Source organism: Dama dama, chromosome 18 (assembly GCF_033118175.1).
Source record: "Dama dama isolate Ldn47 chromosome 18, ASM3311817v1, whole genome shotgun sequence".
In the NCBI taxonomy this organism is placed as follows: domain Eukaryota; kingdom Metazoa; phylum Chordata; class Mammalia; order Artiodactyla; family Cervidae; genus Dama; species Dama dama.
In genome coordinates, this window is record NC_083698.1 from 18,056,668 (window position 1) to 18,083,603 (window position 26,936).

A 26,936-nucleotide genomic window follows, 5' to 3' on the forward strand; every position below is an offset into this window, starting at 1 on the left:
GCAGTCGTATTGCTTCCATTGACTTGATGGGGCAACTAAGGCATAAATGACTTCCCAAAAGAAAGTAGTGAAACTGATCCTCAGATTCAAACAGTCTGTGCTCTTAGCTCATACAGACTCAACATAGATTTACATTTCAGCTCCTTGGTAGAATAAAACTTGCCTTTGATAAATGTATTTGTTTCAGGCTAAATGATGACATCCCTTTTAGGATCATATCTGCTGTTTTGAATTTTTTTTTTAATTAAATTTGATGTTCTTTGAGACTATAGCGCTGTAATCTTTATTGTTCCAACTATTTGATTTTCTTTGATATTAAAAGGACTTATTAAAATAGCTTTTTGTTTTTAACTTTAGATGTGATTATTCTTCATTTGTATTTTATATTAAGTGAGAGGGATAGGATTCAATAAATGTGACCTTTGTAGATGTTTATCTCTGGGACTTTTGTTTTTAAGGAAATATACTCTATCCTTTTTTCAGGGGCAAGTTACATCTTTTACAAATAATTTTCAGGTTGAAGGGTATATGAATATATTTACATTGTATTTATGTTATATGTATACACATTAAAATGGCATATGTGTACATACTTAAATCATATACATAATGTTGCATATATTAATTGAAGTTGCTGTTTGTGAAAATGAAAATGTGTGATGCATCTTATCTTTACCTTTTTGGTCACTCGTCATTTTAATTGTGGTCATCTGTTTACTAAATGCTTTTGTAGTCCCTCTGTGTTATCTTGAAGAACACAACAGCATCACTCTAACAATAGACTGAAGAAATCTTGAGTTTATAGGCATAATGATGTGAAATTTTAGAGAGGTGAGTATTTGTATTAACCACCAGTTGTGAAAAAAAGAGATCACAAGTGCAGTATATTTGCATTTGGTAGATTAAATTTGAAAAACAGATTTACCTCTGTTGTAGTCAGCCTCTTAATTACTTGTGATCTGAGGGTTTTGTTTTTGAGAAGAGAGATTATTTAAATGAGTAGAACAATACAAGTTAGTAGACAAAGAATTGCGGTCCTTTGAAATTCACTGAGCAAATAAGAACACTGTCATTTCAGAATCTTCATAAAATAAATGTCAGTTTGTTCCCCACTTGGGAAGTTTTGCATCATTTAGTTGATTCTTTAGCATACATAAAACTGAGACTTAAATCTCAGAAATACATAACCTCAGAATTCTTTAACCTTAGGGTGATCTTGTTTAGGTTTTAAAATGTACATGTGTGAATGTGTGTGTATTAATTATAACATTGTTGTATTTAAACAAATGTTTTCATATTTCTATCTCTATTTTTTGAATAAGGATAAAAGTAAGTTATCAAACCTCATTTTTCCCTCATCTTACCCTATTCACTTATTATTTAGATATGGTATATGTCATTATTACAGCTCTAATTTTCCATATAATGCTGTTAACATATATGAAAAAGTTGTTAATTAGGAAAACCAGGAATATAATTTTCTTGCTTATTAAGGACAGTCTGTCTTTGGCAGTGATAGTGCATTGAATGTTTATCTTGGTAGGCTCAAAAAATGAACCTCACTTGAAAACTTAATTAGATAACTAACCAGGTAAAATGAGGGTGGAGGGTATAGGACTAAACCTGAGTTTGAAGACTGTGTCACCTTGAGGATGCAGACAACTTTTCTGGAAACTATCTCATTCATAAATTAAGCAACGTATTAGATATATTTGAAGATCCCTTTTAATTTTCATATTCTGTGATTTCATTATATCATACACTAAAGGAGAAGAGAAGGAAATTCAGAAATGAAAAATACCCAGCAGTCTGGGATTTTGAACAATTGACAGCACAAACCTCCTACCAACAGTGCTGTTTTTTATTGTATTAATCCATATTATTTTTCTAATTTTGTTGTCAATTATACATTTTATAGGTCATAGCTTACCAGAAGCATATGAGTTAATTTTAAGGCAGCCACTTTTCATTTTTTACTAACTGAGATGTAGGTTTGAGAGAAATAGTTTATAGTAGAAACTGTTTTCTTTCAATCTGAAAAGTTTTTTATTTTCTTAATTCTATAAAATAAAATATTACAGATTGAGCTTTTAAAATATACTTTAAATATATTAATATAAGTAATCTATTCAAATATTTGTAGATTAAAATGTTATCTGGGTATTTATAGCATATCTCATTTACTGTATCTTTACAGTTTTTAATTGATTTACATGTATGATATATGGTTTCTTTTCATTTTAATTTCCAAGAATTTTCCTTTTAATTGTTTATTTTAACCCTTTTTGTGAAACAGTTTCAGTTACATTTATGCTAAACTGAAATGAGTTAAGATTATCAATTTCTGAATTAACTCTTTCTATAACAATGCAGTTATTAGGATTTAAAATTAAATCTAGTACACCTATGTACAGCAGGCTCCCATTTAAATGGAGTTTTCTCTAATTCCGGCGTTAGTTTCTAAACTGACCTCATGTATTATTAAGAAAATAATGCAATCAAGAATTAGGTTGATAATGTGAAATGAGTTTGTAGCTGACTTTTACCACTGCACATAAACAGCGCAGTTACTCTGAGTCGCAGTATCACTTTCAGTCAGATAACCACTAAAATCACTGCACTGTGGTTTCTGAAAATGCCATAATCCTTCAAATGCCACATTAAACTGAGAGAGAAAACCGTCAGTAGTGCCTGCACGGTTATGTAGAAGGATGAGCCGTGAACCAAGTGAAAAGATGTTCTGGAAGAACAGTAACCTTTCCCTTGATGTGTGCATTTCCCATTACATTTTTGACACAAAATGTTGCAGAATGATTTAATGGTGGCATTTTGTTTTGCTGACTCCTTTTTTTCATTAAAAAGAAACCAAACTTTAGGATAGGAATGTAGGGGAAGAGTGACCAAGCACTGAATTCTATTATAGGAATCTGTTTTCAAAATAAATAAGTTAAATTTTTTTAATAGCATGACTATTACCCCTTTACATTTTATGTTAACTGTGATACACAAATCATTTAGTTCTATTATATCTTTAAAGCAGTGTTTTTATTCTTTCAAGTTAATTTTTTTCTCCATTGTCCTCCCCTCTCCTTTTTTCTTCCTGGTAACTCTTGATCAGAAATGACATGTCAGTAAATCAGGACAGCTTTGTTTAGTAATTACATAGACCTCACCTATTACGTGTAACCAGAAAGTAGCCTACTTTTTATTGTCACTTTAGATGTGCATTATTAGAGCTGATTTTATAGACTCACTGGTCTAAAGATCAATACCTGTTAACTTTGAGAGGGCACATTTCTGTTGGGAATGAAGTCATAAAGTTGTCCCACATAAAACTTTTTTGCACCTATGGAAACATGCTGAGAAAAAGAAAGTAACTCACTAAAATATATTTTGTAACACTTGTACAGCATTGGACTCTGTTTTAGAGTTGGTATGGAGTGCCTGGATATGGGCCCCCATCACAGAATAATTTAAAAAACAAAACCAAAAACCTTGGAAATGTATTTTGCACATACATATTTCTTAGTATCTCACTTTTGAAAAAAGATACATCAGATAGTATCTGACTAAACATTACTTTGGTCCCCCTGAATCCCTGGGATTATAGGAATATTCATAAAAAGCGCAATTTCAACTAAAGAAATGGAAATTTAACTTGAGATTTCTCAATCTGCCCATTTTCCCAGCTGGCTTTAATAGGAGACCATCACCCTTTATGAACTCTGTGTCGATTATGTTTAGTTGCCTGATGGATTTAATTCTGCTGCTCTTTCTTGCACATGTCTCAGAACGGGAGGGTTTACATTGAGTTCAACAGTTCTTTATCTTCAAGTGATTATATAGATCAAAAGAACTAGTTAGAATAATATGCAGTGTGGATATAAATCCCTGTGTTTTCAGCTAAAAATGATTTGGCACTTTGTTAGAGATATAATTAAAGTATGCCTTACTCAGCAAGTTTCTTTTGCTTTCCTTTTCTTCTTCACTTCCTTCCTTTTTTTCTTTTTTCCCTTCCTCTTACCCTCCTTTGCTTTCCCATCTTCCCTCCTCTTCCTTCCCTTTCTCCCTCCCAACTCTCCATCATTATGACCAGAAAGCCACAGAAATTTGTTATGTAGAAATAATCAGTTTTCTGAAAATTCTCAGATAATGGAAACTGTTAGTATTCAGTTCAGTTCGGTCGCTCAGTCATGTCTGACTCTTTGCCACCCCGTGAATCGCAGCACGCCAGGCCTCCCTGTCCATCACCAACTCCTGGAGTTTATTCAAACCCATGTCCATCAAGTCGGTGATGCCATCCAACCATCTCATCCTCTGTCGTCCCCTTCTCCTCCTGCCCCCAATCCCTCCCAGCATCAGGGCTTTTTCCAGTGAGTCAACTCTTCGCATGAGCTGGCCAAAGTATTGGAGTTTCAGCTTCAGCATCAGTCCTTCCAATGAAGACCCAGGACTGATCTCCTTTAGGATGGACTGGTTGGATCTCCTTGCAGTCCAAGGGACTCTCAAGGGTCTTCTCCAACACTATAGTTCATCAATATTTCGGCACTCAGCTTTCTTTATAGTCCAACTCTCATATCCATGCATGACCACTGGAAAAACCATCGCCTTGACTAGACGGACCTTTGTTAGCAAAGTAATGTCTCTGCTTTTTAATATGCTGTCTAGGTTGATTATCACTTTCTTTCCAAGGAGTAAACATCTTTTAATTTCATGGGGCAGTCACCATCTGCAGTGATTTTGGAGCCCAAAAATTAAAGTCTGACACTGCTTCCAATGTTTCCCCATCTATTTCCCATGAAGTGATGGGACCAGATGCCATGATCTTAGTTTTCTGAATGTTAAGCTTTAAGCCAACTTTTTCACTCTCCTCTTTCACTTTCATCAAGAGGCTTTTTAGTTCCTCTTCACTCTCTGCCATAAGGGTGGTGTCATCTGCATATCTGAGGTTATTGATATTTCTCCCGGCAATCTTGATTCTAGCCTGTGCTTGTTCCAGCCCAGCGTTTCTCGTGATGTACTCTGCATATAAGTTAAATAAGCAGGGTGACAATATACAGCCTTGACGTACTCCTTTTCTTGTTGGGAACCAGTCTGTTGTTCCATGTCCAGTTCTAACTGTTGCTTCCTGACCTGCATACAGGTTTCTCAAGAGGCAGGTCAGGTGGTCTGGTATTCCCATCTCTTTCAGAATTTTCCACAGTTTATTGTGATCCACACAGTCGAAGGCTTTGGCATTGTCAATAAAGCAGAAATAGATGTGTTTCTGGAACTCTCTTGCTTTTTCGATGATCCAGGGGATGTTGGCAATTTGATCTCTGGTTCCTCTGCCTTTTCTAAAACCAGCTTGAACATCTGGTTCACGTATTGCTCAAGCCTGGCTTGGAGAATTTTGAGCATTACTTTACTAGTGTGTGAGATAAGTGCAATTGTGCAGTAGTCTGAGCATTCTTTGGGATTGCCTTTCTTAGGGATTGGAATGAAAACTGACCTTTTCCAGTCCTGTGGCCTCTGTTGAGTTTTCCAAATTTGCTGGCATATTGAGTGCAGCACTTTCACAGCATCATCTTTCATTGAGTGCAGCACTTTCACAGCATCATCTTTCACGATTTGAAATAGCACAACTGGAATTCCATCACCTCCACTAGCTTTGTTTGTAGTGATGCTTTCTAAGGCCCACTTGACTTCACATTCCAGGATGTCTGGCTCTAGGTGAGTGATCACACCATTGTGATTATCTGGGTCATGAAGATCTTTTTTGTACAGTTCTTCTGTGTTGGCTATAACCAGGGCATTCTCTTGACAAAACTCTGTTAGACTTTGCCCTGCTTGATTCCGTACTCCAAGGTCAAATTTGCCTGTTACTCCAGGTGTTTCTTGACTTCCTACTTTTGCATTCCAGTCCCCTATAATGAAAAGGACATCTGTTTTGGGTGTTAGTTCTAAAGGTCTTGTAGGTCTTCATAGAACCATTCAACTTCAGCTTCTTCAGTGTTACTGGTTGGGGCATAGGTTTGGATTACCATGATATTGAATGGTTTGCCTTGAAAACGAACAGAGATCATTCTGTCACTTTTGAGATTGCATCCAAGTCTGCATTTCAGACTCTTATTGACCTTGCTGGCTACTCCCTTTCTTCTACGTGATTCCTGCCCACAGTAGTAGATATAGTATAGGATTACCCAATAAGATCATTGTAAAAGAAGAAACAATGGTAGCCGGTAGAAGCAATGGATTTGTGAACGAATGGGTAGGTTTCAGCAAGTAGGGAGGAGTAGAGCAAGACTTCCCAGAAGCGAGAGATGCTTTGTGCACGTTCTCAGGAAGATGGGAAGTCCTTTTGTGGCAGCGTTCCGTGCAGAATTATTTGACCTGAAATACTTCAATTTATGATTGTTTGGGGGATTGTAACATTATATAAGTAAGATATAAGAAGATACTGTATGACATGCTATTTTGCATAATTTATTATAATTTTTTCTAACAGTTAAAAATAATTATGAAATTTAAACATGTTCATGAAGAAACTGTATACATACATTATACGTACATACACATACAATTCTGGAAAAAACAAAAACCATCAGTATAATAAATGTTTGGCATATACAGATAGCCTTTTATTTTGGAGATACCAGCATACTGGATTAGAGCATATTTGTTAATTTAACAGATTGTTTTTTAAGTATTAATGCAATATATGTTGTTTTTAATTGCTTAATAAGGGTACAAAGAAATGTTATTTTCACCCTGCTTCCTCAAAACCCTTTCCATTTGAGGTAACAGACATACTCAGTTAGTGTATAATCAGCCATACTTCTTTCTTCTAAGTGCAGAGGAAATATTCAGGGCATATTGGCTGGCTTCCTCCCTCTCTCCCTTTTATAGCTATTGTAGACTTTACTCTGAAACTTCCCTTGTTTTTTTTTTTTGAACTTGAAAACACATAATGGACTTTTTCAGTAAATATAGAACTAAACCAGTCTTTTAAATAGCAATAAAATAATACAATAAACCATAATTTATTAGTACTTATCTATAAATGGAAATTCATTTTTTGTTTGATTTCTATCCCAAATTGAGTTTTCTAGAACAAACCATATTCATATTATACATTTTAGTATATATGATTGTATCATTTCCCAATATACATAATTGTGTGAGGATGTTATTGCATAAGTTTTTGACAATTTGGTTGATAGAAATTGACATTTTGATTTCATTTTGTGACTGTGTGATTGACTATTGATTCATATATTGATTAGCCATCTGTATTTTCTGATCCATGTGTTGTCTTTCCATATCTTGTGCCGCCTTATTGAGATGTTTTCTCTTTTTTTAAAAATGAATTTATCACATATTTTTGATATAGGTTACTGGCCTTTTCATTCAGGTATTTTGTGTGTATGTGTGTGTATTTTGCTTGCTAATGATACTTTTGGCAAAATTGAACTTTTAATTTTTATATGTTATGAAATTTATGTCTGAAGAAACTAATATGTGTTATTATGATATGACCAACTAATATCTCATACATTACCTAGTCAGGCAGTGCATATTATTTGTCTTTGCCCTTTGGATGATCTATGTGCAGTTTTGCTTGAAATATTTTTAAAGACCTGCAGAGATACTATGTCATTTAAAAAATAGTTTTATTTTCTATTTTTGTGTTAGCATAAAATGTTAGTTTGCTTTACTAGCATATGTCAAATTCTTTTGATTTAAAAACAAGGTTTTCAGAGATTATTTTGTAACTTTTTAAATATTGAGAATGCATATTTTCAAGCAAGTTGAAGCTTCTTTTCAATTTTGTAACTTTTTATATAATGTTTTGGACCTTATTAATAGTGTTTGGTGATTGGACCTCGAGGAAATTGAATTTGTGTTTGGTGGTTGATTACAAAGACAAAAATATTGTTTTAATTGAAGAAGTCACTGATAAATTCTGAATTGCTAAATTCAAAAGCATTTAAATTTTCTAAGTACTCTTCCTTTTTTGGTCTTGTTTCAGCATTTAATAACATTGGTAACCAACATTCCTTCTTAAAGCTTTTGTTTTTCCTATTCCAGTGTTTTACTCTAGTTCCTGTCAGGGGCAGAACAGTGGTTAAAATGCTTGTGTTCGGGAACAAAATTATTTGGGTTCAAATTCTCAGCCAACAGATATTGATTTTGGCTTTGAGTAAGTTATATAATCTCTGTGCCTTCAGTTCAGTTCAGTCACTCAGTCGTGTCCAGCTCCTTGCGACCCCATGGACTGCAGCACACCAGTCTTCCCTGTCCTCTACCATTTCCCAGAGCTTGCTCAAACTCATGTCCATTCAGTCAGTGATGCCATCCAACCATCTCGTCCTCTGTCATCCCCTTCTCCTCCTGCCTTCATCTTTCCCAGCATCAGAGTCTTTTCTAGTGAGTCAGCTTTTTGTAGCAGGGGGCCAAAGTTTTGGAGCTTCAGCACTAGTCCTTCCAATGAATATTCAGGACTGATTTCCTTTAGGATGGACTGGTTGGATCTCCTTGCTGTCCAGGGAACTCTCAAGAGTCTTTTCCAAGACCACAGTTCAAAAGCATCAATTCTTTGGCGCTCAGCTTTCTTTATAGTCCAACTCTCACATCCACATGGAAAAATCATAGCTTTGACTCGACAGACCTTTGTTGGCAAAGTAATGTCTCTGCTTTTTAATATGCTGTCTTGGTTGGTCATAGCTTTTCTTCCAAGGAGCAGGAGTCTTTTAATTTCATGGCTGCAGTCACCATCTGCAGTGATCTCTGTGCCTTAGTTTCTTCATTTATGAACTGAGAATAGTAATTGTTTCTACCTCATAGAATTGCTGTGAGGATTAAATGAATAGAAATAGAGGTTATATGCCTTCATCAACTCCCTCTTAGTCTGTTATAGTAATCAGCACCTTCAGTAGTTTGAATGTCTCCAGTCTCCATCTAGTTGTCTAAAGAATTTGTTCATGTTGTACTTAAATTTGTCCAGAAGCTTCTTGTTTGTTACAAGGTAAATCCAGAGTCTAAAACACGGTCTAAGGTCTTCCACAGCTAACCTCAGTGTTTTTAATCTTCATTTCAGTTATTCACAGTTCAGTATAACCTAGTTTTCCTTCCTAAAACTTTCACTTAATTTCATGCCATCTTGCTTCAACTTTAACTTACGTTATGTTAGTCTGACTCAGTCATGTCCAGCTCTTTGTGACCTCATGGATTGTAGCCTGCCAGGCTCCTCTGTCCATGGGATTCTCCAGGCAAGAATACTGGAGTGGGTTGCCATTTCCTTCTCCAGGGGATCTTCCCAACCCAGGGATTGAACCCAGGTCTTCCACACTGCAGGCAGATTCTTTACCGTCTGAGCCACCAGGGAAGCCCCAACTTTAACTTGCTTTTATCTAAAATGATCTCTTGTTTTTCTCTGGAATGAGGACTTCTCAATCATTTATATTTAGTCTGTATGTCTTGGTCAATTCATGATTCTTAGTGTATAAGTACTATATCTTTAAAAAAATATTTTTTTATTTTTAATTGAAAGATAATTCCTTTACAATGTTGTGTTGGTTTTATTTTATTATTAGTGTAGGGCTAGACAAAGCAACCAACAGAAAGGAATAAAAATCCAAGAAAAAGGCTTCTGCACATTAAAAACCTCAGTAATTGTATCTTTTTAAAATTTATTTAATTTTAATTGGAAGATAATTGTTTTACATTATTGTGTTTGTTTCTACCATACATCAACATGAATAGGCCATAAGTGTACATGTATCCACCCCTCCTGAACCTCCTTCCCATCTCCCAGTACCATATATTGATATTTAAGTTAATTTTAATTTTTCCAGTCCCAGGTTCCCTCCATGTTTATCACATAGTATGCCCTTTACATAGCTGAAGAGAATAAAGAATCTATAGATATTAATTAAATTCATTTGTATTTAATATTTTAAGATTAATATCAGGTATTACTGGGAACTTGGCTTAGTTAATGTTATTTTTATATACAAAATGTTGAAATCTTATTTAGATTGGGATGGTAGTTTTTGTCATACTTTAATGTAACTTATAGTAATTCAGTTCATTTTTTTCTTCATGGCTGTATTGTTCTATGAGTTAAGATACATTTTAAACTCTTAGACGAGTTTTATTACCCTTCACATTCCTCTAGTTTTTCTAAGGATAATTCCTACTTCATTGAAACCTGAATTTTCTTTAATCTGAAAATATGTCTGCTAACCATTGGTTTTTGTTAATTTTAACTGCTTAGGCAGTACAGAGTCAGTTAAGTTAAATCTGACGAGATCATAATACAATTTTAGTCAGAGTAGAGGATATAAAACTGTACTTTATTTTGTAATCTGTAACGATCTGGATTTCCTTTCCATTTTAATGTGAAAGAAAATTATTAATAGGTTGAGAATTTCTAATTTGGATTCCTGGGGTAATTCCATGGCAATGAAAGACACTGGTTCTTTCTTTACCTTTTTTTTTTTGTTTGTTTCGTTTGCTTTGTCTTTTGTTATAGGTACTTTGTTACAGTACCATAGTTTTTTGTTTTGCTCCAGTGATCGGAGTCCAAGCTGTCTTTCCCCATGCACTTAATCCTTTCAGTGGCTCTTGCTGACTTGGATAATGCCTATGAGCTACCTCTCTGACGCTTATTACTCTCACTTGGTAATAAATCTCCAGATTATTTCATTCCTGTTAATATCTTCATTTGTATGTGTGTGCCTATGTGACGTGCATAGTTAGATTTGTAAGACTAACTCTAGCGCTCTTTTCTGTGTTGGGTAAGCATTTTAAATATGTAATTAAAAAATCAACTATCAATAATTTAGGAAAATTATGATTTCTGAAAGTTGAATGGAGACAAAAACAAAAGTAAAAAAATAAAATATACATCTTTAACATAAAGTCATTCAGGATAATTACTGTTTGTAGAACATAATTCTTTAAGTTTTAACTTCTGGTAGAATACTGCTTGTTTCCTTTAGAATAACATTTAACTTTGTAAAATTATCATTATTAACTTTAGAAAGAAATTTGTATTGGTTACACACACATGCAGACGTATACACACAATAGTCTATTTTCTAACTTGACTGTCTTACAAATTGTCAAGTGACTCAAACACTGACAATTAGTGAGAATGACAATATTTGTTATTTTCAGGCATTTAAAAGTATGTAATTTATAAATATTGTATATTTTATATGTCATTATACTTTTTTGTTTTGAAGTGAGGAAAAATGTAATTTTGTACTATTTTAGTTGTGCTAGTTTTATATGTGCTTTTAGTTTTACCAAGAAGATCTTTCTCTTTGGATTTTATCACAAGAAAATAGTCAAAGAAAAGTATTTAAAGAACATTTATAGCCATATTAGTAGTAGTAAAATTATCCATACTCAAAACACACAAATCCCAGAATAAAAGCAGATAAAACATTGTATGGGAGGGGAATGTTAAGTATAGTAAATCAGTAGAACAAAAAATATATGTCTTTTATAGATTACAAGATAATTACATGGGAATGAAGAAAACTATTTTAGAATATAAGTATATGCTCCTCAGTTGTTACATAATAGATACCTAGAGATTGGAAGGGAGCAAGAAATAAGCATGCTGTTTTTTTTTTTTTTTTTTTAGTATGGTAGGATTGTGAGTAAAACATTAAAAAAATTTTACAAAATTTTAAGTTACTTACACTTTAAAATACAGTCCAATGCTCGGGCCTGGTGCACTGGGAAGACCCAGAGGAATCGGATGGAGAGGGAAGTGGGAGGGGGGATCGGGATGGGGAATACTTGTAAATCCATGGCTGATTCACGTCAATGTATGACAAAACCCACTACAATATTGTAAAGTAATTAGCCTCCAACTAATAAAATATTGTAAAGTAATTAGCCTCCAACTAATAAAAATAAATGAAAAAAAAATATAGTCCTAATTGACTACACACACAAAAAGGCTAATTAAATATAAAAAAAATGACTGATTAGTTGGCCTAAGCCAATAAAAATCTTGCACAAACTTTTACTGAGAAACTGCTAATTCTTGGGAAAACATATTTAAGTGAAATATAATAAACATAAAAATTCTTCCTCAAAGAAGACACTAAAAGTGGCTCAAGTAAGTTTTTGTGCACATTTTAACTTTAGTTAGTTAAGGAACAAAATTATAAACAGAGTGAAAGTATATGTCTACTGAGGTATAAATAATTCACTAATTGCTATGTATGTATATATTTTTTAACATACCTGATTATTATAAATTAGTTCCTCAGTGTTATCTGGCAGTCCTTCCATATTTTCGTAGTCAGCTTGAACTTTCATTTCTGAGAGCACCTGTTTGCATTCTTCTCATGCTCCTTATCTCATCACCTTTTCTCTTCTTTCATATTTATCAAATGACCTTGTCTCCTGCTTCACATAGAAAACAGAAACCATCAGACAGAAATCCCTAAACTTTCTGACATGGAAGCTATAACTTACTTACATCCATAGGCTTGTGTCTTCCACCACCCTTTCCTCTCTTTTCATAACAGTATAGTAGAAGAGGTGTTCCCGTTTCCTTCTGAAACTATCATGTCTACCAGTGCCCCCTGGATCCCATTCGTCATGACTCTGATTATTTCCTGCTCTTCTATAATTACCTCCAATTTCTCAGTTAATTCCTTTCCTTTAGCTTTCAAATCATGCCATTCTCTTCGATATTGTCCTATCTCTCTGGATTGTTGCTGGTGTTGTTCAGTCGCTGAGTCGTGTCCGACTCTTTGCAGCCCCGTGGACTGCAGCACGCCAGGCCTCCCTGTCACTCACCATCTCCTGCAGTTTGCCCAAGTTCATGTCTGTCTCTCTAGGTAGTCCTTCTGTGGACATCTCTACCTTTGCACTTGTTGCCCTTCCTAAACCTCTGTCCAAGTTTCTTTTTTTTCATTCTACACAGTCCTTGGTGATCTCATCTCTGATGTCTTCTTTTTTTTAATTCAGAATACTCCCAAATTTTTAATTCTAGCCAGACTCTCCACTTAGTTTCTGAATGGTATAGCCAAATGCCAGCAAAACATTTTTCTGATATACTCTTTTAAAAAACTCCTCTGTACTTCTTCAAATTTTATTCCACATATTCTCTCCTTGATAAATTCCTATTTACCTTGTAACACTTGCTTTAATCTTGTTAGTGTTTTCTCTTGTTAATCCTTTCCTTAGCCTGCTCTCTCCTACTAATCAAGCAAAGATAGTCTGTCTACCTCATATGTTTTTTTGACAATTTATGCAAGCCTGTATGCTAATAATGCTTGTTACTTTGTATTAAATCTCTCCTGTATAGAGTCTTACACTTCAGTTCACTTGACCTTCCATTAGACTGTGAATTTAATGGAAGATTTATACTTTTATCTCAAGTGCCAGAATAAAACTTGGCATACTGTAATCTTTCTGTGATTGTTTGGGTGGATAGTTTTTAAGAGATCACTTGGTTAGTATGGGCTAGGCTTAAACCCAGACTTCGCGACTTCAGTGTTCATTATCACACTGTTTCTACAGGTTCTGTTATTAACTTCTTGTAATAATCCTGCTCTTTATAAAGATACTATTATAGTGCACAGTTGTGTCTTTACATGCCCTACAAACAATATTATTAGTTTTAATAAAATGTTTATACTTTTTAACACTTTTATTCTAGTGTCTGGACTGTTGATCATTTTAGGTTCATTTTAATTTGAAGAATATAACTCCATCTGGATTAACTGCACAAGTCTTTTCATTGTTTAAGTACTTACTGGAAATACTAAATCTTTTGCAGTGTTGTGTCATTGTACGTCGTTGATTTTCCGTATTTTCCTTTTGTGACAGTAGCTACTTTATTCTGTGACATTTTATTGATTTAGTCTGGTCACTTGAATGTAAATGGTACAAAGAGTTTAATTCTTCATACATTTCTTGCGCTTTAATCTTCACAGTCACATCTTTTTAAATTCTGCATCCATTATAGAAGAAGTATTATATCCCATATATAAAATTGCTCACTTTGAAAACTTCTTAGATCTTCTTGTTCTGATGTCTGTTTGGCCATCTTAAAAATCTCTGAAAACAATTTTTGGTAACTATGTGTGATTTATTAATATCAGATAGACTTGTTATAAATGGGCAAACTTTTAAGTCTCATTAAACCTCTTTTTTTTTAAACTGGTAAGTAAGAATAACTTACTCTCTATATAAATAAATATAAGCATATATGTGCATAAAATATGCATAGCATTGCTTCCTTTACACCTCATTGCTTACCCTGTAGTACTCTTAGAATTAAAGTTTGGGAAATTCCCTGGCAGTCCAGTGATTAGGACTTGGTGCTTTCCTGCCTTTGGCCCAGGTTTAATCCCTGGTCAGGAAACTAAAATCCTACAAGCCATGCAGCTTGGCCAAAAAAAAAAGATTAGTTTGATTTGGAATTAGACTGTTTTCTTCTTGATTTTTTATTTTTATCAATTACAATTTTGATATACATTAACTTTATTTGTTGGTTGAACTAGAGTTAGAAACTAGAACACAATAAGTGTCCAAAAGATTCATTTACTGTTAAATTGGATTTTTTTCCTTTAAAACCCTGCATATTAAAGAGACAAAGAAAAATTTCTTGTGGTCTTTGTTCCTTTGCATGTATTATTATTATCTGAAAATTAAACTGTCAATTCCAGAGTTTATTACCTGTTTCTAAAACAGTGGAATTTCCCAGCAAGAATACTGGAATTGTTTGCCATTTCCTTCTCCAGGGTCTTTTGCCAGTTCAGGGATCAAACCTGCATCTCCTGCTTGTCAGGGGGATTCTTTACCTAAGACTGAACCACTGGGTTCAATACCTCCTTTCATTTGCCCAAATTGCTTGTTTTGATACTTAATTTATGTTAGGCAAGGGCATGTTGTTATTTAATCAAAGTTTGTTTTATTATAGTGTTATTTTAATTCTTTGGTGAAAGTGAAAAATTAAAAAATTTTTAAAAAATTAAGTGAATAACTCAGTTTTCTCAGCTTTTCTCTCAGATATATTATATCAGTTATATAATTCCTTATGACTTTCCTTTGACCCTTATCTGAATACTCCATGGTTTCTTTAAAAGTTGCAATTCAGAACTCCACAAACATTTTTTACGAGGTACTTAATGTTTGTCTGTATTCCTAAAATACTTTGGCAAGTTTGAGAAAAGTGAAGGTAATTATTACCTTCTAACTATACTATTTAAAAAGTGATTATATGACTTAACTTTAGTATAAAATTGTTCATGCATTCTGTGTGTGTGTGTGTGTGTGTGTGGTTTTTTGGTACATAGATAATACATGAAACCCATGATCCTAAGTGTCCTAAGTGTGAGTTAGCCAGTTGAATACTGTGAGAATTGATAGATTGAACTACATGAAAGTAACTCTTTAAGTGTGTTCTCTCCAGATAATAGCAAGTGGAGGAAGAATTCTGCTTTGAATGAAACTTGTTAGGTGGTCCCTGTAGATGCTCAGTAAATCAGTTGGACACAGACCCCCACTGCGCAAGGAAAATGGGCCTAGGAAAGACTAAATCAATGGGATTCAGTTACATCCAAGAGAAATTACATGTCAGTAACTTGCTTTTTAAGTGGCTGAAATCTTCCAGACGCATTTCTTTTGTGAGCTACTCATTTGAGTCAATTATTAAAGAATTTAAAAAATTCCCTGCTCATATCAAGGACCTTGTTGTGACATGGCCTTTAAATGTAGATCATTTAAAAAGGAAAGTTGAGTTTCTTATAGTGAGTATATTGAGCACTCTGGCCAAAAAAAGAGTTTTTGATTGTGCTTTTGAAGCTTTCATTTGTAAAGAAATTATGGAATCTATTTCCCTCCAGTTCTTTCAAAAAAATAAGATTCCTATGTTTAGTCTCATCAAATTTATTTTCTAATCTATTTAATATAAGGAAATTAAAATCCATTTATTTATTCATCAAATTGTCATTTGGAAGATATATAAAGGCATAAGACTTTATATGGGAATGGGGATGTTTGTAAAAGGATGAGGGAGAAATTTCCATATAAACAAAGGTGACACTTGAGTTGGATATTGAAGTATGAACAGGTTTCAGAAGATTGAGATAGGAGGTACCAGATCCTTGAAGAGGATGAATATGATTAAAGACGTAAGAGTACATCATGACAAATGCTGGACTGGATGAAGTACAAGTTAGAATCAAGATTTGTGGGAGAAATATCAATAACCCTCAGATATGCAGATGACACCACCCTTATGGCAGAAAGCAAAGAAGAACCAAAGAGCCTCTTGATGAAAGTGAAAGAGGAGAGTGAAAAAGTTGGCATAAAACTCAATGTTCAGAAAACTAAGATCATGGCATCTGGTCCTATCACTTCATGGGAAATAGATGGGGAAACAGTAGAAACAGTGACAGACTTTATTTTTTTGGGCTCCAAAATCACTGCAGATGGTGATTGCAGCCATTAAATTAAAAGACGCTTACTCCTTGGAAGGAAAGTTATGACCAACCTAGACAGCATATTAAAAAGCAGAGACATTACTCTGCCAAAAAATGTCATCTGTCAAAGCTATGGTTTTTCCAGTGGTCATGTATGGATGTGAGAGTTGGCCTATAAAGAAAGCTGAGCACCAAAGAATTGATGCTTTTGAACTGTGGTGTTGAAGAAGACTCTTGAGAGTCCCTTGGACTGCAAGGAGATCCTGCCAGCCCATCCTAACGGAAATCAATCCTAATATTCATTGAGGGGACTGATGTTGAAGCTGAAACTCCAATACTTTGACCGCCTGATGCAAAGAACTGATTCATTTGTAAAGACCCTGATGCTGGGAAAGATTGAAGGCAGGAGGAGAAGGGGACAACAGAGGATGAGATGGTTGGATGGCATCACCTACATGATGGACATGAGTTTGAGTAAACTCCAGGAGTTGGTGATAAACAGGGCGGCCTGTTGTGCTGCAGTCCCTGGGGTCGCAAAGAGTCAGATGCAACTGAACTGAACTGAAAGACACAGAGTGGGATCCTTGGAGTCATTTGTGGTGTAATTTGAAGGTAGATTGGGGCTTGGATTCAGGCTAAAGATTTGGAGAGTAAGGTAAAGAATCTGCCTGCCCGTGCGAGAGACATAAGAGACATAGGTTTGGTCCCTGGGTTGGAAAGATCGCCTGGAGGAGGACATGGCAACTCCTCCAGTATTCTTGCCTGGAGAATCTCATGGACAGAGGAGCCTGGTGGGCAGTAGCCCATGGGGTCCAAAAGAGTCAGACACTACTGAGGCGACTAAGCACTTAAGCACACACAGTGGGGATTCACTGAAGGTCAGCGATAACAGGGAGAATAGTACTTTATGAGGTTGATATTGTGGTGGCCTGTGTGATGAATGACCAGTTTGGGGGCCTCTAACTTAGACTGATTGAAAAATGAATGAAAAGGATTCAGTACATTCAGGGACGTAAGTTCACACCAGTGGTTACAGCAAATAATTAGCCAAAAATGAGGAGGCAAGGAAGAAAGGGGTGTATTAAACCAAACTCCCCATTTCTTTCCTTTCCCATTTTTTGGGCTGACTTAAGATGTCTGCACTGTTCTCTACTATGTTATTCTGTACACTTGAGCTTCTTCATTGTTTCCTCTTTTTTCCTGTCTGTGTTTCCCACTTCTGATGAAGCCTCCTTGAATTCCACTCTGTTTGCTTTGGCTGTCCACATTTTTTATTGCTAGTAATACTGGTATAACTGCATTCTTTAGCTCTAATATATGTTGATTCCTCCAACTTTCTGGTTTATTCCTTGCCTGATTAAATGACCTAAACCTGAACTCCAGTCGCTGAAGAAAGTCCACCAGGATCCTCCCTGTCAGCGCAGGCCACACGTTCTCCTGCTTCTTCATTTTCTCCTGAACCCAGCTGTTCTTTGTTCTCCAAATAGCATCACTCCAAGGCTGTCTTGAACATTTGCTGAATCATTTAGGGTAAAAGGGTCTAAAATTTAAAATTGAATGCTTTATACTGCTGTTCTTAGGAGTTGCTTAGCCTTCCCTAGCTCTAAGGATATTGCCTTTGTGCCTTAGACTTAGCTTTATAAAATACAATGATCAGTGATTTAAGTTAATGTCTTTAGAACCAAACTGATGCTATATATAATACATCATGAAGAGATTAGAGTCTTTTTTTTTATGAGATTAGATTCTAAAGCGGAAATTAAAAAATAAACTGAATCTTGTGAAGGAAACAGTACTTGAAAGTTTTTTTTAAGAATGCTCTTCTGTTAGTAAAAATTGGGTAAGGGACGTTTAATGTTCAAAATATTTGTAATTGGATAATGGAGGTAGACCAGCTGCCACTGAATCTTTCTTATTAGGGTGGTATTCTGATAAAATTTGGGTTGAAAAGAAAATGTTTATTCAGTATATATTTTTTCCTTTATAACTAAGCTGATTTGATGATTTTTTTAGACATGTGGAGTGGCTAACCTGCCTCACACATTTAGTATTCAATGATGACATTCATTGATTTTCAAATCTATATTAAACCATTAAACCTTCAAGTAACTTAGTATGATTTATAAATATTTTTGTTATCTGTGTTTGAATTTTTAAATTTTCTTTCTAAATAAATGCATTATAGAGAAGTAAATTGTAAAAAAAAAAAAAAACAACAGAAGCCTGAACATGGTAACCATTAATTACATAGTGAAGTGTGGTATTTCTGGAGTATGCAATTTTAGAGTAGTAGACATTATAATTTTTATCATATATAGCAGTGAAATATTTCTCATTTCACGCATTTATTTTTCAGTAAAAATTTTTTTTTGTAATTTTATACTCATTATTTATTGCAATGTGTTAATATTGTTAACTTACACATCAAAGGGGTTATTCAGTTATTTAGAAAGCCTGGTATTCCACCCATAGCTCTGCTACTGGCTAGATGAATGACCTTGAAACACGTTACCATTATAGTCATTTTCTCATCTATAAAATGAAGGTCTCAACCTCATTTTTTCTCAGATTTTGTAACTCATAGTAATTTCAAAACAAATTCTATACAGTTCTGAAAAGGGTCTCATTGTCAATTTGACACTTGAATCATCTGCTTGGTATCACTACTAAAGTAACAGGCAAAGAGCCCCTGCCAGGATAGAAGTATGTAAGTAACCCATTCCCTCTAGAGGCTTCTCTGATCCCTGGCAGTTTCCTTCTCCAAGTCAGCTAAGGTATCTCTTCTTAACATTTTCAATCATTAGAATCATATAAAATAAACATTATCTAACTTCTGGTGTTAGAAACCAACCATATTGTTTTCTGATTTTTCTTTTTTTTAATCAAACATCGCCTTTCATCTGTTCCTCCTGTAACATGGTTTTGATTTGTGCTGTTTGTGTAAATTTGTATAGTTTTGGACATATGGAATAGACATATTAATTGGATTTAGAATTTGTAGCTAGGATATGAATGTTGGAGTTGATGGATTTTGAAGTCTAGATAATAATATATAAGAAAATACTATTTTAACATTTTATTAATAATGGAAACCCCAAAGTCTTTATGAATTAGAGATTAAAATAATGCTAATGTTAAAATAATGCTTACTATATCCCAGATCCTCTTCTCTGCTCTCTAAATGTATTATCTCATTCAGTTTTTAACAGCAGTCACACGAAGTATGGACATCTCCATTTTGGAGATGAGATAACTGAGGTACAGAGACATTAAACATCATGAAGTAGAAATTGTTCCAACGATATATTGAAACTGTGTTATATAAACTGTTATTAGAATATAGTTTCTTCCCTTCCAACACACATACTACTCTAGTGTTTGATAAATCTAATGTTGTTCATGTTAGTTGCCGAGTGTTTAGTTTTATATTAGTTTATAGAGTGTTTATTAAGGGCCAGTGTGCTGGTGTTTTCCATAGTTTATCTCATGTAATCCTCAAGGCAACTCCATTAGACAGATATTCATTTTACCCCTATTTTATGATTGAGGAAACTGAGGAGTTTTAACTTGTTCAGACCACACAATAGGTAGAACAGGAAGTAGTAGAATTAGTTTTGAGTTTAGGCAGTCTTGAATGTGTTGCGAATGCTCTAATCATTAGGCATACTGCTGACCAGACAAATGCTTCTTTAGCATATTTGCCTTCACTGGGGCAAAAGTAGATGTTTCTTCTTGGTCAGCAATTCCAGCTATACAAGAAGCTTACCTCAGGGATGCCCTTTGAAAATATTTAATTCCTTTTTTTTCCACATTAATTTGTAAGTAAACTTATTAGACGCACATGGAATAAATACAAAGTCAAGCCTTGACCTCTGATATAAAAGACCACATAGTAGTCTAATGTCCTAGGACGGTAGCACACAGGATAAATCATATTGCTTATTCTGAAAATTAAGTGAAATTTTAGAATGGAAGAATATTAGTGATAGCTTTTTAGTGTTTTCAAAGTTAAATCTAGATTTAATTAGAATTTAAAGCAGATTTCTATGATATCTAGTGTTTCTATATTCAAATTCCTATCAATGTTAATTACAAATACATCTTTGGGTTGTCTGCTAGTCTCCATTATTTTTTCATGTAAGTGCAAGTTAGTTAAATGTACTTCTGTGATAAACGATGTGGTTGCTTCCTCTTGCATTATGCTTATCTAGTAGTGCTTAACCTGCTGACAAAGCATTTCTCAGAATATCAGATTAAGAATGTGCTGAAAGCTCATCACTTGGAGACTGAAATGCTGAGAAAAGTTAGCACATGTGACTATTCAACAAGGGAATTCAGCTCTTCCTATCTGTTTCCTTGTTATTCAGTGAGGGACTTCTGTTCATTCTGTTTACTTCTCATATGTTGATAAGTACATTTCTCTGAAAACTCTGTTTCCTGTTATATTCTTTTTTTCTTGTACAATTTTATTTTTCCTTGCTTTGGAGGTTATTCAGTTTGGCATGGCAGCTCTTCTCAGTAGTGCTTTGTCTGTGATCATGCCACTTTTCACTTTCTTTTTCTCAGTAGAACTTAGAAGCATTAAACACATCTCTCTAATAAATATTGAAATGAACTTTTTCTGTGATGTGTGACTAGTTGGCAATTTCACCTCATCTACACAGATGTAAATATCTGAAGAGAATGATAAGATTTTGTTTACCACAATCAAAAAAGTTACCTCAAATTGCTAGGCATCTAAAATTACTCAGAAAATGTATTGATATGGAAATAAATACAAGAAACGTTGATGAAAGTTTTGAAAATAAATACAAATGAATGACTTTTGAAAATTTGGCCAAAATTAGTACATTTATAATCAATGACCAGGTCTTTTCAATGACATGTATTCTGTCACTTGTTGCACAGATCTACTCAAATAACTGGTTAGCGATATACTTTTCATAATTGTAACAAAGCATTTCCAATATAGTCTTTAATAAAAGAAGGCAGTGGAGGCCCAGGGAGTAAGAATCATCTGAAAATTTCCTCCCTGAGACTCTCTACTTGAGTAGAACCAGTCCTGTACTGTACTGATTACGTGTTTTTGTTATTAACATAGTTGCATGCTTTCTCAAACATTATTAAATTGCTATATTGATGAGAAAATAGCAAACTGCTATTTTTAAAACATTTATTGATTGAACTACATATTTGCTTGTATAAACGCAAGCCCCTCATCATTTTTATGCTTTCTTTTTTTATTTAATAAGGTTTATTTTGACAACTAAAAGTAATAAGAGTAATACAAGAGGCTACTCAGTGTTTCTAATAATAGAATAGTTCCAGTTTAACTAGTAAAAACCTTTGAAAGATCATGGCATTTAGATTCAGGGAGTCTGTCTCTTTGGACCAGATCGTATGTTATTTGAATCTACCATGGTTATTTTTAGTGTGTTTCATAAGACATAGTGCAGATCTGCTGTGATCTTTAAATGTTAATGTTCTTTTCTTATCACTTTACTGTGTAGATACCCTTCATGAGACCCAACTCTGCCACAGCTCATCCTCGGAGGCAATCCTGGAAACCTCTTTTATAAGTGTGATTTTTAAAATGTGGATAACCCTCTCAATAGAGTACATAAAGTAAAGGAGAACAGCTATCTTGTCCTTCCCATAAGCTTATCACTGCAAAAAATTGCCTTTGCTTGTCAGGTTTGAATAGAATGTAATTGATTGGTTTGTTACTTGGACTGACAAGGCAGTTAATTTGCCTCTATGGATTTTTTTTCTCTTTTTCTTCCTTCTTCAACTTTTTTTTTTTTTTTTTGCACTAATCAGAAACATTTGATATGTACATTGTTGAAAAATGCTAGATAATGTCTTGTCAGAATTGTCCATTAAGTAATGTCTTCGCCTCTTGCTTCTTTGGCAAATGATATACAGTGTTTGGACTTACTAAAGAGTTGTGGAAGCCTGTGGGACTTACATGCAATGTGCTACTCATTACTGTTGAACAAATGTAGTAACAAATAAGAAAGACAATGCATTCCATTAGTCTACTGTTCTGTTTCATCCAGCTAATACATATATTCATGTATGAAATGCTACATTGGGAAACAACTTTAGACTATATTAAATGTTACTTTTATTTATAATATTCAGCAAAAATGAAAACTTGTAAAAGAATATGCCATTCTAGTTTTGACTCATTAGCTCTAGTGTGAAAGCACTATTATTAGCATGCAGTTTTTACGACTTCAGGTTTTAAATAAACAAGGTATGTCTGTGTTGATCTCTAGATATTTTTAGTAACCAAACTTACTGAGTCTTCATTGACTTAATACAAACTTTCTCTGTTTGGTTTAATTTTACTTTTCTCAACCATAAATATGAGGTTACAAAATAAGGAGAGAGATACAAAGCTTATTGACTATACAACCTGCCAAATGAAAGAACTTCATCAACATCTGTATCTTTCCAAAGGTTTGCAGAATTAAAATTTGATCTTCAAGCTTTAATGATCCAGTTTTAAGTCAACGACAGAAATATGTTGAATATTTCATCACTTCATCTTGAACTGATTTAGAAGAGACTCTTTGCTGAAATTGAAATGCATATTTACATGTAAATTGTCAACACGTCTCTTGGAATTACCTGATTTATAGATGTGGTTTGGGACATCTTTTCAGGTATAGTGGCAATTGAAAATAGTTTAAACATTAGGAATAGAGTAGGAAATGTTATAGATAATCAAAAGCAAGTATCAATATAAAGTTGCTATATGCTAGTAATCTATAGTTATACTAAGGAACCATAATTTATTGGATATGTAATAAAAGTAGAATGTATATAAAATATGTATAAACTGAGATCATTAACTTATTGAAAGACCTTGTAACATTGGAGGAAAAATAGTAATAACCTGTAGCAAAACCAGTAGGCTTTTTTTCCTTAGGAGAAGGACTCACTATTTATCGCTGTATAATCTTAAGAAAAAGTTGGTAATGATTACTGTTGCTGAATTCTAGCTGATTTTAAGAAAAATGGCAGATTTCCATTTCCTTAAAAAAGACTATGCTAATGCATTGGGACCTGATCCTCCTTTGATATATGAGAAATTACTAATGGTCATTTTATTTTAGACTTTTTTTTTAATGATTAAGTCTTATGCTTTTGATGTCACTGTCAATCAAAATCCTTTCTACCTTTTTCTGTTTGTAATAACATATTGTCTTCATTTCTCTGTCTTACTTTATACTTCTGTGGTAGATATCCTGTTCCATATTTGGTGCTAGCCCTAAGAATCTCGGTCACAGATCACAAATATAAATATAAAAATGTAAAACAGAAATATAAAACACATAATTCATAAGATCGTTGTTCCTGCAAACCTGTATTTGGAGTAGAACTTTTGAATAGAATAGGATAAAACACTTCCTCCTAATAATCTCCTAGACACTCTTATATTTCCAGGGAACAGAATTAACCCTTTCTGAAATTGGTCCAGTTTTTATTCAAAGGAGATGTTAGTGTGTACTTAAGGGAATATACACTAAACTGTTCATATTTTACAGACATATATAAGAGAAAACAGCCAAACAAGTGAATGATGGTTCATTGTCACATAATAGGGAAAGGAAAAAAACACTGAAATATCAAGCGGTAAAATAAATAACTCAGATACAAGAAGAATGACATGACAGTATATAGCAGTGGTTCTGAAACTTTGTAGTGCATCAGAATCACAGGAAGAGTTTGTTTAAAAGCAGATTGCTCACATACCACCTGTCTTCTTTTAGTCCTCTGCATTTTACTCCCTCCTCCTTCTGCCTGCAGTTCCTGATTAAGTGGCTCTGGGATGAGGCCAGAATATTTGCTTTTCTAACACGTTCCCAAGTGATGATGCTGCTGCTGGCCAGGGACATCCTTTGACAACCATTTGTATATAATATTTTTTTTCCCATTTATTTTAATTAGTTGGAGGCTAATTACTTTACAATATTGTAGTGGTTTTTGTCATACATTGACATGAATCAGCCATGGATTTACATGTATTCCCCGTCCCAATCCCCCCTCCCACCTCCCTCTCCACCCGATTCCTCTGGGTCTTCCCAGTGCACCAGGCCCCAGCACTTGTCTCATGCATCCAGCCTGGGCTGGTGATCTGTTTCACCCTACATAATATACATGTTTTGATGCTGTTCTCTCGAAACATCCCACCCTCGCCTTCTCCCACAGAGTCCAAAATTTGTATATAATATTTTTTAAAAGAATCATGATGTTGTGCTTGTCATGCATGATGTTGTGCTTGTCATGATGTTGTGCTTGACATCGATTGATTGAATGTGGCTTTAATCTCATTAAAGGGCCCTTAAATTTTCAAAAATATTTATTTCTAGGTAGAAAGAGATTGTGGTAATTCTATTTACAACACATGCAGTTTAACTTCTTTATTATACATAAGTTCAATTAAATAGGTGTTTATTTTATACCTGTTACGGAGATAGCAGTATTTTAGGCACAGAAATGAATCAAGGCACATAGCCTTTGTCCATAGTAACTTTGTTAAAATTTGAAATTAGGATTATGTTTAACATGAAAGGAGAAATTAGCCTTAACCTTTATCCATTTTAAGTTTGTAAATGAAATTTTTTTTATCATTTATATATCATTGTTTTTCATGTGTTTGAGTGTTAACTGACTTTGCATTTATAATAGTAAAAATAGATTGATGACTAATAAATAATAAGAATATTCACACTCACTATCCTTTTTCCCTGTTTTTATATCATATACTTAAAGAGATCACTATTTTTAAACACTTAATATTCTTTATTTGACAAAACTTACCACTGTTTCACTTGTTTCTCAGTATGGAAATATTTTATTAATATTTCACCAAAATCTCTTCAAGGAATTCAGAAGGACTCTGTAGCAGAATGATATATTGACATTATTAACTTTTCTTTAAATTTTCTGAAATCATTTAAACAATTAAAATTTGTTTAAGAGACTTAGCTTTAGAGTTGCATGATATATGAAGGCAGAAATTTTTTCCTACTTGTCTGAGTCAGCACTTTGTCAGTTTAAATAACACTAAGGATTGTGATTAAAAATATTTCTGATCTGGACATTTTTTACAAATACTTTTTTTTTTTTTAGTTTAATAAAAATATAGGCCTCTTTCTCCCAGTACTCAGTCTTAAGATTTTCTGTAGGCCTGCTGATAAGATTCACTGCTGTAAGATATAATGAAGTTGGATGCTCATGCTGGGCTTTGTAAATAATATGAGATTGACCCCCAGCCATTATGTCATTTATCTAATTTACGTTGTAAAATCAAGATCTACACTATTGATTAGAGAATAATTAGTTAATTATGAGCAGGGAAATACAAAGTTATGTGGGACTTGAGCACAGCAGGTTGTACTGCTGAAAAATGTCCAAGGGCATGAGCAGATGGAGATCAGTTTATTAAAGAACAAAGCAGACGTGTTTCAGGTATGAAAATGTCTCATCGTTCTCTCATGCTGTGAAGAGGTACTTGACCTTATTGTGCATTTTCATATGAATTCTTTTGTTTCATGTTTTATTTTTTCCTTTCACTTTTAATCTTACAACTTGGCTGCTGCAGATGTAGCAAGCTGAATTAATCCCATTATTTAAGTGAAGTTAAAAATGAATTTGGATTTCAATAATTATCTAAATGTTTTTTCCAATTAATAAACTTAAATGTGTAAAGGATATTTTTGTGTTTCCTACTATTCATTCATTCATTATTGCATGTGATGGAAGTCTATAGTGGCATTAATAAAAATAGGTTCAAGAACTCCATATTAGTCATTATATGTGAAATATGTTATAATAGATGTTTTCTAATTATTTAGAAAATGCTCATATAGGTTATTTACACTAAAAGTATTGTAAAAAGGAATAAAGTTTGCCTTTATTGATAGTAAGTGTTATTCTAATATTGGTAGATTGCAGAATTTTGTGCAAGTTTGTATTATTTTAGAGGTGATTTAACTCATGGGACACAAATCTGTGTTTTCTCCATCTGTTAAAATGAATAATTGAAATAATTGGCTATCATTCAATAAAAGAATCTATCACTACTCGTTAATACCTTTGTGTAGGTGTTCTAACTGCTTGTAAGATTTTATGTAAGTAATCTTATATTCAAATCCAATTCTTTTGATCATTCTTATATAGAATTTTTACATAGAAGTGATAAAAAGGGAAGAAAATCTGACCCACAATTCTCTTGATCCTTAATTGTGTGTGTGTTTCTTTTTTTAAGTGAACCAATGTAATAGTGTACATTTTCAGAGTCAGTTTTGTTTTACTCCATATAGACTTGAAAGGGATCTAAATCAAATGTTCATTGACATAAAAAATAATTATGATTATGGATCATCCTAGTTATAATACATGTACATCACTTTTCAAGTCCCATGTTGTGAATTTCTGTTCTTCCTGAAATTTAGCTGATCATCTAGCTATAAATTA

The 26,936-nt window shown here is 33.8% G+C and overlaps 1 protein-coding gene across 5 annotated transcripts in view; it reads left to right on the forward strand.

Annotated features, from left to right (window-relative positions):
- PHF14 (PHD finger protein 14) overlaps nt 1-26,936 on the forward strand; it is a 203,823-nt gene that overhangs the window by 107,222 nt on the left and 69,665 nt on the right. The window contains exon 17 of one of the 5 annotated variants that reach the window (XM_061164985.1): nt 22,911-23,011. The exons of 3 other annotated variants lie outside the window; for them this stretch is intronic. In XM_061164985.1, the coding sequence (XP_061020968.1) occupies nt 22,911-22,959 (49 nt within the window). In that variant the 3' untranslated portion in view covers nt 22,960-23,011. Of the gene's footprint in view, nt 1-21,955; nt 22,089-22,910; nt 23,012-26,936 lie in introns of those variants that run through there. One more of the 5 variants, XM_061164987.1, reaches the window with a different exon arrangement.